Here is a 13391-nt window from a genome sequence, read left to right as displayed (position 1 = left end):
GTATATTTTTAAAGATATCAAAGTTATCTTTTGACAAAAGCGGGAATAAATTTTCAAAATTGTTTAAATCTTTCTGATTTCCCAAAGACTCTTCATGAACCTCTCCCAAGCAAGGTACCACCCATCGACATTTCATTAACATATTAGATCAAATTACGACGAAGTGGTTCCGCCGACTTCCGACCTGGGTCTCTGTTAGCCCGACCGTCACAGGTCACTCCAACTCAAGAGGAAACCTACCGTCCGACCCAGATCATTAATCAGCAAAAAACGGATAAAAAGTGCCCGAATTGGAAGATAGAAAAAAAGCAGATCTTCACGGATGGTCAGCGCGAGTCGTAAGTTCACACCTTTCTCCGGTGGTGTATATGGTCATAAAAAAGAATTGGTCCTCTTCAGCAGCGGGCGAAGGCGATGGAGTGTGACCCGGAATCGATAAGTGTGTGTGTGCGCGGCCAAGTGGCCGTATCGTCTGTGGCGTTGCCACGGTTGACCACGGTTGAGTTGGTCATTCGAAGAGGCATACCTACAGCAACAACAAAAAAAAAAGTGCCGATACATAATCGTGATGGCACGACATGACGTGGTTGAACCTGCCCGCAAAGAGTGAGAGATGCGACCACGGTGATAAGACACCGGCAGAAAACATAAACTCATCATCGCCGGCTGGCCCGGTTGTCGGCCGTCACGATGGCCGGTTAGAGTCTTCTTCGGAAGAGTTTATTTTCTGCGGGGAAAAATGCTGGTGATGTCATGATGAAGGTGGGCGCACGTAAAGATCCTGAAGTGCGATAGAATTTATTCAATAATGAGGTTATCGAGATAGCGTGAACTCATAACTTAAGCAGCAATGCTCAAGATATAAAAAAAAAAATCTTATTCGTAAAGAAAAAAAATTAAATAAATTCTACCATCCTCAAAAACTAAAAACTAAAAACTAAAAACTAAAAACTAAAAACTAAAAACTAAAAACTAAAAACTAAAAACTAAAAACTAAAAACTAAAAACTAAAAACTAAAAACTAAAAACTAAAAACTAAAAACTAAAAACTAAAAACTAAAAACTAAAAACTAAAAACTAAAAACTAAAAACTAAAAACTAAAAACTAAAAACTAAAAACTAAAAACTAAAAACTAAAAACTAAAAACTAAAAACTAAAAACTAAAAACTAAAAACTAAAAACTAAAAACTAAAAACTAAAAACTAAAAACTAAAAACTAAAAACTAAAAACTAAAAACTAAAAACTAAAAACTAAAAACTAAAAACTAAAAACTAAAAACTAAAAACTAAAAACTAAAAACTAAAAACTAAAAACTAAAAACTAAAAACTAAAAACTAAAAACTAAAAACTAAAAACTAAAAACTAAAAACTAAAAACTAAAAACTAAAAACTAAAAACTAAAAACTAAAAACTAAAAACTAAAAACTAAAAACTAAAAACTAAAAACTAAAAACTAAAAACTAAAAACTAAAAACTAAAAACTAAAAACTAAAAACTAAAAACTAAAAACTAAAAACTAAAAACTAAAAACTAAAAACTAAAAACTAAAAACTAAAAACTAAAAACTAAAAACTAAAAACTAAAAACTAAAAACTAAAATCTAAAAACTAAAAACTAAAAACTAAAAACTAAAAACTAAAATCTAAAAACTAAAAACTAAAAACTAAAAACTAAAAACTAAAAACTAAAAACTAAAAACTAAAAACTAAAAACTAAAAACTAAAAACTAAAAACTAAAAACTAAAAACTAAAAACTAAAAACTAAAAACTAAAAACTAAAAACTAAAAACTAAAAACTAAAAACTAAAAACTAAAAACTAAAAACTAAAAACTAAAAACTAAAAACTAAAAACTAAAAACTAAAAACTAAAAACTAAAAACTAAAAACTTAAAACTTAAAACTAAAAACTAAAAACTAAAAACTAAAAACTAAAAACTAAAAACTAAAAACTAAAAACTAAAAACTAAAAACTAAAAACTAAAAACTAAAAACTAAAAACTAAAAACTAAAAACTAAAAACTAAAAACTAAAAACTAAAAACTAAAATCTAAAAACTAAATTCATTTTCAGTAAAAATTCAAAAAATTCAAGAAATTCAAGAAATTTACGAAATTCAAGAAATTCAAGAAATTCAAGAAATTCAAGAAATTCAAGAAATTTAAGAAATTTAAGAAATTCAAGAAATTCAAGAAATTCAAGAAATTCAAGAAATTCAAGAAATTTAAGAAATTCAAGAGATTCAAGAAATTCAAGAAATTCAAGAAATTAAAGAAATTCAAGAAATTCAAGAAATTCAAGAAATTCAAGAAATTCAAGAAATTCTAGAAGTTCAAGAATATCAAGAAATTCTAGAAATTCAAGAAATTCAGGAAATTCAAGAAAATCAAGAAAATCAAGAAAATCAAGGAATTCTAGAAATTGAAGTAATTCAGGAAATTCAAGAAATTCCAGAAATAAGAAACAAGAAAAAACAAGTTCTTGTTTAATATCTCAGTATCAGGTTTTAGGGACTGAGAAGGTCAAAATTGAGGCATTTTAAGCCTCAATTTAGCCAAAAATGCACGTGCGATAAGGTCGAGCAAATAATAGTTCGGACCTGCCACGCCCCGAATAGAGCTAATTACAATCATTTCCTGTATAGACTGAGATGGTACCAATGTCTTAATCTTAACCCCGAACCATCCATCAATTCTATCTGTCTCGTAATCATTAATGTCCACAAAACGCTCCCAATAGACGTCCGTCGGCGGCGCCAACCTCACCGACCGGCACCCTACAATAACTAATTAGCATGACTTGATTAGATTATATCTATTACTAGCCGCTCTTGACACGAAAGTTCATCTTGGTTCAACATCTCAACGATGCATCTGCCCCTCGGCAGCCAGCTTTACTCCCGGTGAAGTTCGCTGAGGTGTGCAGGCATCCAGCCATCCAATTTGTTTACGTTTGAGGAAGATACCTGTTGTTTGTTTTGCTTCATCACTGCACTGCGATGATACGACGTACGTCAACCAGGCTAGATATATTACATCATTATTCTAGCGTGGACGTCAGTCACGGCACCTTGAGCTTCTCAGCTGCTTGAAGTTGCAGTTTTGCGGAATCACGGAAAAAAATCTTGTTCTCATAATATCGCGAATGATTATATTTTGTGAATACCGTGATAATGTGAACCTTAATATAATTTTCGATGTTATCTTGACTATTTTTCACGGTACTTTAAATCACAATGACATTGAATTTACTTCGTAGTGTAACGCTTGGCCGTCCCTCGTGGGACTTTGAATAATTCAAAGCTTTGCGATGATCTAACGCTCGTCGATCGGCATTGACAGCCGCGGCGGCGTTGAAGCGTTCAGGCGTGATGAGTCGAGCCGCGCATGGCGAATCAAAGTGTATTGATTTAAGCTAATATGCGCGATTCAGCGCTTGCTCGAGGATGACGCCAGGGTTGGAAACAGTATTGGCAAACTTTGAACAGTAGGAGGAGGAGGGCAGGTTTCTAATCTTCCGATCTCCCATATGGCCTCGGGGTTGATGGAGGTAGGCAGGCAGGCTGCTTTGAAGTAACTTTTGCACAATATTGATATTTAATCTAAATTCAATCGTTTTTCGGATGTAATCAGGCTTATGAAGATGATGGCAGCTGAGCAATGTCAATGATTCTGGTTCGTGGAATTTGAAATTTCATAATAATTATTGGGACCATAATAATTTACTTGTTCATAGAACTTGTTAAACTTCAATAACATCAAAATTTCTGAAAAAGCAATTCGAAATTAAATTGAAGTTCAATTCCACCAACCGTCTCTTCGAAGTTCAAATTGGAGAAGCTAAAAGCCACTTCTTCCTCAAATCATCGTTACGTCAAGCAATGTTGCTCTCGCTTCGCTTCGTGACCAAATCGTTTACATTCTCAAGTGGCACTTTGGGCCCAAATTAATTGTTTGTTCTGCTTTATGACGCTTCTGTTCGACTTCTTTCTTTTTTCCAATTTGACCAATGTCAATCTTAATTTCCAAGTGTTTTCCACCACTTCTCTAATTTCTCTCCTCTCCTTGCAGATGTCCGGCCTGGTGATAATCGGCGTCACGGTTTGGACCGTGCTCTGGAAGCACCACTACGTGTCGCTGCTGTCGACGACCAACTACGCCATCGGAACGTACTCGCTGCTGGCCGCCGGACTGCTGGCCGTCCTCGGGGGCATCCTCGGCTGCTGTGGAGTGTGGCGTGAGCAGCGGGCGCTACTGCTGGGGGTGAGTTTTTTTCTACGTGAAATTTTGTTTTTTTAAATATATATTTTGAAATAACAACAAAAAATATTTTTTAAGGGAATTTCTAATTAGTATTTTTTAGTTATAAAATTGTGGATATTTTAAACGAAAAAAATACACTTTTAACGTCACTGAGAACTGCTCCCATCTATTTTCGCCCAAAAAACTCGGCAGAACATTCGTATGCACTCCAAGAGTTCGCGACGCGACGACTTGTTTGCTCAATCATGACAGCGCGAGTATTAAGGTGGCGCCGACATCCGGTAGAATAGCCTCTGGGGTGGACCTACTGCTGAAAAGGTGCCCACCTTCTCCCGATGGTTAAGGAGATCATCCATCATGGCCCAACATTGTAATTAAATAGAACGCGCGCGTATGAAGGATTGACCGACTGTTTGTAGTACGCAGTTATTCAATACTTGACTGCTGACTGATGGACTATTTACTCCACTTGCCCTGAGGGAAGTTCGGACTTTGTAGGAAGAAATAGATGAGGGGTTATTAAATCTGACGGATTTCGTTGAAACACATTCTTGTTGAAGTCTTGGAATAGACAGACTACGAAATATTAGCCAAGATCCAAGCTCGATGGGACGAAACCCGGTCGTAAATGTCCGGATGACCAAACCCACACGGAATACCCCAGGAACCAACACCAATCTGGACACCGTCCAGCACCAACGGACCTCCGGTATCTCCCATGCACATTCCCTGTCCTTCCGGACTCAGAGTGCACAACTTGTGGAGGAAGATGTTCGGTGCAACGGTTGACGAAGATCCTTGCCTGCAGTCTGCCAACATAATCACGCTCGTGTTCAACCACCTCAACTCATTCGACATTCCGACGTCGGTCCACTCAAGTTGTCCCCAACCGGACAGAACCGCTCCATGGGCTAGATTTACAAACCCAGCTCCCAAACCGATTGGCTGCACCAAATCACTAAACAATATCGTAGATTCCGTCTGAAGAAGCGAAACGTCAAACGCCCTCGTACTCGCGTCGTACAACTCATGAACAACCATCCGTGCCACCCCGTGGTAGATTCCACCACTATCCAACAGGTGCGTTCCCACGACGATCCGGGTATCAACCGGAGATCTACCAACGATACAGTGAGCAGCGGTCAGCACCCATCGATCGCTGATAACAGATCCGCCGCAAAAGTGGGCGTTCTTTGCGGATCGTAACGAAACTTGGTACGGGAATTGGCCCGGTTCGGCGAGCTGGCCGCCGACGATGCGACCGCGGTGAACCGCGGAAGCCCCTCCAAGGATGGACGTGGCGCCGATAACGACAAAGAACACGCTTAAATTTAGCATGTTCGGTTGGGCTGCTGGCCTTCGACTGTTGTTTTTAATCTGAATTTGATGTGATTGGGGTCTTATCAAATTTCACTTGATATGCAGATAAGCAGCTATAACACCGGCCATCCTAATACAGTCCAGACTCGATTATCCGAAGTTTCGATTATCCGAAGTTCGATTATCTGAAGGTTTGTATGGGACTTCGGATAATCGAATCACGAACAAAAACTTTTTTTTTCTTCTTTTTCTTGTTTTAAACATCAAATTCGTGTTCTGCGACCTCATTTTAGTCAAATTTGAATAGTTTATTGCCTATTAAATAATAAAATGCATTTTTTTTATATTTCGTCACCGTGATTATGACCGCCATCTTGGATTTACAAATTCTAAATCACTTTAACCTAGTTTATGGGTCATACTCAAGCTCGACAATCAAAAATGAGACAAGTGAATTTTTTTTTTGCGTGATTTGATTATCCGAAGTTTCGATTATCCGAAGTGAAATTTTTCCGAGGCCTTCGGATAATGGAGTCTGGACTGTATTGCATTCTCAAAACTTATTAAAACAAGCATTCTTTTCTTTTTGACTTTGGATTTCAAACATGCGATTCAATTAAATTTTGAACACCCCTTTCTCTGCTTGAAACAGATTGAAATATTTCACTCTACTTGCCTACCTTTCGGCGTATTTTTCAACTTCTCGTAAAACGACCACACTAAACCTTGCCGTATTTTTACAACTCTGCCCTTTTTCTCTCCAAACCCCCACAGTACACGTTCATCCTGCTCTTCGTCTTCCTCCTGGAGGCAATCGTTGGCGGGCTGGCCTATCTGTACGAGACCCAGATCGAGCTGGAGCTGCAAACCAGCCTCAACAGCACCTTCATGGAGCAGTACGGCGTGAGTGAGCGCCAAACCGAGGCCATCGACCGAATGCAGCAAGAGGTGCGTTCTCAACAACCGCCTGATAGCTGGGTCATTTTTCAAACAATCTACCCTCTTAATTTCAGTTTGGCTGCTGCGGCGCGGTACGCTTCGAAGATTGGCGCCACAGCGTGTGGCTGCGGTCCCGCCGAAAGGACCTAATCCGGCCAACCGAGGGCCGGCTCGTGCCGGACTCGTGCTGCATCAGCGTAACGCCGCGCTGTGGCCGCAGTGACCGGCCGAGCAACATTCCGTACACGGTGAGTGCGAACCTAGGCAACATTTTAAGACACTAATTAATAGCTCTTCCAAATTTTCAGGGTTGCATCTACAAGATGGCGGACGACCTCAAGCACCATCTGATCCTGCTGGGGGCGATTGGCCTCGGGATTTGCGTCATCCAGGTGTTTGGCATGATTCTGTCCTGCTGCCTGTACGTGAAGCTGAAAAATGTGCTCGATTGACAAAAGCCAGCGGATCCAATAGTCGAACTAATGGATCCGCTGCCCGACAACATCAGTCTCATCTACGGCTACGACGACCAGACGATTTAGTCAACGCGACAACAATGATCTTCCTTTTTTTCTGCAACCGAAGCTTAATTAGACGATAGGGAAAACAATGTGTAAAAAGGAAATACTAATCGGACTAACATAGAGTCTAATACTAGTTGTTATTCATTCAGATAGTTTATTTAACCTAAAGAGACGCGAGCAATCTTGTTAACTGTAGATTATTTATTGCATGCAGGGAAAGTACAACAATTTGTAGATATAGTGTTAAACATTGCCGAACGAACAACAGAACAACTGTTGCGAACAAACTTGTATAGTCTTAAGGTATTGCCATGATTACCAAAATAAATATGCGAATATTACTGTGAATAGTTAAATCATACCAAGTTTTTTTTTTTTGTTTCTGTGAGAAAAATCCTTTAATAACCTTCTAGTGTCAAACTTTTAAGAAAATCATTTCGTTTTCAAAATAATGTCTTTAACACTTTTGTGGTAATTTGTCAATAGAATGCAAAATGCAACTATTCTACCGACCCTGCTATTTTTAGGGCCTTTATTTGGGAATTCTTTTGCGATTTCACTTTTCAAAGTAGGGTAGAGTAGTCATCAATGAGACACGGGGAACAATGATAAAATGGCTCTCACAAGTCGTAGTTTCAACCAATCAGGCTCATATTTTGGGGAAAGGTGTGTCTACAGGATACACGTCTGCCATAATAGTGGCTTTGGTTATGGACGCTCCCTTGAAAAGTTATTCATAAATGTTTGATTCTGGGGTGTAAAAGTAAATTATGGACAAAAATTACTTTTTCGCTCGTAGGCTGCCATTTACACCAAAACTCATATTTCTTAAAAAATTTTCGACGTTCCATAGGGAATGAGTTGGGCTACAATGTCCTTTCATTAGGTTTGTCCAAAATTTAGAATATATCCAGAATCCAGGGCTGTCTCATTGTTCCCCACTCAATTCAGCCCATGGGTAACAATGAGACACTTTGATTTTTCTTCATTAAACTATTCAAAATCTTTGGAAATCTTTCAAAATATGAATTGAAAGTGATTTTTGGCATATTTATTGAGTTTTAACCTCATTTATTCAAAAATACAAAGTTATTTGGTATAAATATATGAATTTTACAAAATTTAAATACTTTTAAGAATAACTTTTGTTGATTAAAGTTTCATGTTGGCAAAATTGCTCTAAAATGTTCAAGGCAAGTCACCTGCAATGGAACAATACAAAAACATGATGCTTTACTAGAAAAGAATTGATTTTCGTAGAGTGTCTCATTGTTCCCCACCTGTCTCATTGTTCCTGCCAAGTGCGTCTACAATGAGACAGTTGAATAACTCTGGCTGTAGACGTCGGATCGATCTCATTTTTTGGTCAATGCAAAACACATTAAAAGAAAGAAAATGCAACAAAAAGCTCATTAAAACATGCTGATGCAAAAATTAGAAAAATCGCTGAAAGTTGAAATCCAAAAGTGTCTCATTGATGACTACCCTACCCTAATACTTTTTAAACAAAAACCTCATTTCAAGCCTATTTTATCCAGAGCAGCAAAACACTACCTCCAAATTGCCTGTTCCATGATTGTGGGATGTTTTTGTGTCTTCCACACAGCGCCGTACCTAGGGGTTGGCGCGGTTGGCGACCGCCAAGGGCGCCAGCCCTTGGGGGGCGCCGAAATTGATGATTGTACAAAATTTTCATGTCAAATATAACATCCTCATTAGATATTTGAAACAGAAAGGGCGCCGAATTATGAAATAGAATTACAAATAACTAGATAATTTGGTTTAAAAAAATCAATTGTATGAATATTTCTACCGAGGTGTTTTTTTTTTAAATTCATTCTTAATGCTAAATTTATTATTTCATCAAAGAAGGGGCTTCTCAAAATAAATACACGTTAATGTTTAGACCGTTGTATAATGAAGTTTAAGTCATACCTTCCAGACAAAAAAAAAAGTCCAACTATACGTTATTTTCACGTTAATTTTTCTGGGAATCACAATCAGCCAAATTGTGAAAATAATATGGTCATATTATGAGCTACTTTTAAATAGGAATTATTTTAACATTACAATATATACCTTTCTTTTGAAATTTTTACGTTCTCGAGTAAAAAAATGGCCTTTGAAATTTTTTCAGCTCGTTTTCCCCTTTTTTAATCAACTTCGTGCATAGAAATTTACAAACTCTTTTTCAAAATGCTAGAGTTTTGAATGTGGAAAACTGCTGTAAATTTACACCGATAAGAACAACATTATTTGTTCAGAGCAAGTTGTGGCGCTTTAACCACAGCAAATGTCAAAACAAAAAAAAAATATTTTATCAAGGTTTAAAAACATTTGTATATTTTTGCGCAAAAAATATTTTTCTGGAATATAAAATTTAATTTTACGAATTAAAAATTAATCAATGAATGAATAATGATAAAATAAAAATCAATGCAAAACATAATAAAAAAAAAATTATGAAATACGGGCAAATTACTCGTCAATCCTTAGAAATTTTGGAAACTTATGATTGCAAAACAACTGGACAGGTGTATAATGCATTTTAAAACACTTTTTTTAATTCAAATGTCGGAACCGTGGCCTGTAGTTTAATTTTTTTTATTTTTTTTTATTTTTTTGGTCAGAGTCGAGGGACATAAACTTCAAAAAATATTTGCAAAGGCCTAAATTGAACGAAATGTTATACTTTGATGAACTAAGCTTGCTGGGATTCCTATCTAGATAGAACAAGATAGCACACGGGCATAGAGTTATATTTTTTTCAATTTTGAAGAAGGATTTTTTTCTTTTTTCGTTGTAATCAAAAATCCAAAGCTAAATCAGCTAATTATTTTACGAATCCGGGAAAGTTCTTTGCTTATAAAATCAAATACTAGATCAGATCAAATTATGCAGTCATAGAAATATAAAATTAGCTAACAAGTTATAGCAAAATTTATCATTACTGAGCATTTAATTCTGTGCATTTATCTGAAAAAATAAAAATAAAAATAAAACAAAAACCTGATATCATTATCGATTTTATGAAATCTGAGAAAATATTCAGCCAACTTAACTCCTATAATAAAATTTCAATTCAACCTATCTCATATTATCTGAAAAATAAAACATAAAATAACTGTGTTTATGAAATTGACCATATAAAGGTCTCCAAGTCCAATTATAAAATCAAAACTCATATTGAATCAATCATTGAAAATTCATATCAATTTATCAAAAAGCTTGTACATTTGGGAGGGGCGCCAAATTGATGCTTCGCCAAGGGCGCCGTGGACCCAAGGTACGGCTCTGCTTCCACAATTGTGGAACACCTGAATTTAACTGACATTTTCACAAAAAAGTTTTCAGACCATTCATAAAACATTATTTTGTAAAAAATATGTACTCCTGGAGAGAAAAAAAGTTTGTTTACATCGTAAGATAATTTGTGGATTTCAAGGGTCAATGTTTTTCTCCGAAAATGAGGGATGACTGTAATTATACTTAAAAAAAAACAGGATTTGCACGTGAATTCTAATATTTCAGAAAAAAAAATCCATACTTTTTTCAAATAATTATAGCTCACGCGAACAAAAAAAATGGCGAAAAAAAACTATTTGCCGAACTGTACATAGAAATTGCACTAATAATCAAAATGGTTTTAAAAGAACCCAGACGTGCTAAACGTGACAATAAATGCACGAAAATGCATTTGTTTTAAGTTGATGGTAGGTACTTATATTTTCACTAAAACAATTCAAAGTATTTTGAAAAAAATATTGTAATGTTCCTAAAAATAGAAAGAAAAAAAAAGTACATGCATCTGTAAAAAAAAATGCAAAATATCAATACAGCTTTTAAAAAATCCTGGAGTGCTACAAGTATTTTCAATCTGTGGTTCCAAAACTCAAAATCGCTTTAAATCGCTAAAATAAACAAATACAATGTTCACAATCAATCATTTCTCTTAAAGTAAAATTTTATATTTCAGCCAATTGGCAGACATATTTTTTGCTACCCCTCCACATTTTTTAAGACAATTTTGGAGCGGGAAACATAAATATGACATAAAATTTGCATTAGCCTAACTGCAATCTTACATTTCTCATTTTTGGAGCTGTAGATAATTTCGAAAAAAAATATATAACGTCATGATTCGAATTCCTATTCCGAATTCCGAATTCTTATTCAGATTTAGTTTGGGCCACAGAGAATACAGACATCGAGTTAGGCTAGCACAAATTTTATATTAAATAAAAAAAGTATTTAAAATGCTTTTTATTTCATTACAGTTATGCTACCATTAAAAAATTCAATGAATTCATGCAAATATTTTATTTCACAAAACTTTTGCGTTTCTCATTGATTAATGGTTTAAAATTTGTGTGAAAATTAATAAATATTTAATAATTTAAAATGAATAAATAAGTGATATTGAATACATTATTAACAGTTAACAATCGATTTAACAAGATTTTTCATAAAATTTTCTTATTTAATAAATTGATTTTTGAAAGAAAACACTTCAAATAAAACTCACAATGGCCTAAAAAATATAAAAATTGAAATAACAAGCTATGGTCTCAACATTTGAATGAAAAAAGTGTTTTAAAGTGCATTTTACACCTGCCCAGTTGTTTTGCAATCATTAGTTTTCAAAATATCCAATTATTGAAGAGAATTTTTTTAACGCCGAAAAAAAACTTATTGCGGTGGAATTCCACAAAAATTGAAAATATTTTTGATCGATACCAAACATGCTAAATATGATTTTAAAGGCAGGAAAATGCAATTCTAATTGATTTTAGTTGGTTAGAAGTTTTATTTGCTTTAAAATTTTGTAGTTTAAAAAAAAAATGTTTTTTTTTTTGCCCCCTGATTTTTCGAACCGATAAACTTTGTAAAACATTTGTATAGGCCTTATTTTTTCCTGAATAGTCCTCATCCAAAACTACAATTAAGCAGAAGACTCTAAATCGATCATAAAATTCTTTCAAAATGTTCCGATTTTCAAATATTTACGTACCATTTTTGGATGACAAAAAAATTGTTAAAGCGAAGGCCCCACAAATTATGAGCCAAATAAAAATTATAATAAAATCCCTTTCCGGTATTTGGAGCGAATAACTCTTTAATTAGTGATTAGTGTCTTCATACAAACATCGATCTAAACTTTACAAGACAAAACCCCAAAATTTGTAGGGCTAGTTGTATGGACGAATGGATGATGAAATATGACCTCTTTGTGCAAACTAGAAGTGCAAACTTAAAGAGCCCAATAAATAAAATACAAATATTCATCGTATATCGAAGTCCTAGAGTATTGCTCATTCCAAGATACTGATTATATTCATTTCATATGTGATATTCAAAAAACGTCAAAAACTTTTAAAAATACATCTCAATTTTATTATCCAGTATAAACACAGCATTAGCATTTCCAATAGTTTCGTGTAAAATTTCCATCGTTTGGAATTACCGAGTATCCTTCCTTACAAACTTCCTTTTTGATTAGCGTTTAACCACCGACCACGGTTCAAACTTAGTTCTTAAAAAACTGGGAGCGGTGCCTCTAGTAGCCATTTTAGTTTGCTGTCCTCGCAAAAAATGGCACATCAACCGATTTCAGTGCACTTCATGTAGTGTAGTAACAACGAGCTTAACAATTCTGGGTGTGCTTTTGTATGGATTTTGAAAAGTATTTAGGAAAAGCAAAAAAATGACATAAATTAAATTCACACGGGGATGACGAGACCTCTGATGCTAACGTAAAACTAACAGAGAATACAGAAGTTATATAGGGGAGCTAGCAATGTGTGTGTGGGTGATTAGGGGGTGAGTGACCACAAAACAATAATAAATAGCTTCTAATCATAATTTTCACAGTCTTATCAGTACACCTGTGCGGGATTCTTTCCGCGCAGTCACACACTCAAACGATCACACAATCATTCGCTAACACTCTGGAGCTCAAACTCAAACACCGCAGCTCGATCCGTCCTTTGGACAAAGAACTGCACATTTTGAGCAAAATCTCAATTTTATAGTATCTCACTAAATCAAAAACTCTCAGCTACCTAACGAAATATGACTTGGGTCCCGTATTCCGCCTTAAAGTGTCTAGTTTGTCTCTCTCTTGATCCGATTTGATGTGATCTACTTCCCGCTAAACCGGTAATAGCTAAGATCATCGACGGGAGTCTGCTGGGCTGTCGGGCTGAACGCTCCGGTGAAGCTCTTTGCCGCGCCCTGAAAGGGAGAGAAAACACGGACACGTCGTTAACATTTTTAAGTCGAAATCGAAAACAATGTTTACGATTTTGAAGGAAGTGTCAACAATTTTGTAAACACTGTTTTATTT

At 35.5% G+C, this 13391-nt stretch overlaps 3 protein-coding genes across 7 annotated transcripts in view; 1 reads left to right on the top strand and 2 right to left on the bottom strand.

Moving 5' to 3' along the window:
• The window catches only part of LOC120421970 (CD151 antigen-like), a 209672-nt gene that overhangs the window by 86105 nt on the left and 110176 nt on the right, over positions 1–13391 (top strand). For 2 of the 3 annotated variants that reach the window (XM_039585279.2, XM_039585280.2), the window contains 4 exons: positions 4071–4262; positions 6357–6530; positions 6596–6769; positions 6830–7401. The exons of the other annotated variant lie outside the window; for it this stretch is intronic. In XM_039585279.2, coding sequence (XP_039441213.1) covers positions 4071–4262; positions 6357–6530; positions 6596–6769; positions 6830–6973 — 684 coding nt within the window. In that variant the 3' untranslated portion in view covers positions 6974–7401. Of the gene's footprint in view, positions 1–4070; positions 4263–6356; positions 6531–6595; positions 6770–6829; positions 7402–13391 lie in introns of those variants that run through there. 3 annotated transcript variants of the gene reach the window in all.
• Positions 4498–6346, bottom strand: LOC120421971 (chymotrypsin-2-like). The gene has a single exon (XM_039585281.2). It carries the CDS (start codon positions 5598–5600, stop codon positions 4839–4841), a length of 762 nt encoding a protein of 253 aa, XP_039441215.1. The 5' UTR covers positions 5601–6346; the 3' UTR covers positions 4498–4838.
• Positions 12433–13391, bottom strand: part of LOC120421972 (mucin-2-like) — an 85749-nt gene continuing 84790 nt past the window's right edge. For all 3 annotated transcript variants that reach the window (XM_052708953.1, XM_052708954.1, XM_052708955.1), the window contains one exon: positions 12433–13279. In XM_052708953.1, coding sequence (XP_052564913.1) covers positions 13187–13279 — 93 coding nt within the window. In that variant the 3' untranslated portion in view covers positions 12433–13186. The remainder of the gene's footprint in view (positions 13280–13391) is intronic.

The sequence above is a fragment of the Culex pipiens genome, chromosome 2 (assembly GCF_016801865.2).
Source record: "Culex pipiens pallens isolate TS chromosome 2, TS_CPP_V2, whole genome shotgun sequence".
NCBI lineage: Eukaryota > Metazoa > Arthropoda > Insecta > Diptera > Culicidae > Culex > Culex pipiens.
Note: the sequence above shows the minus strand (reverse complement) of the source record. Positions and strands in the feature narration are given on the sequence as shown.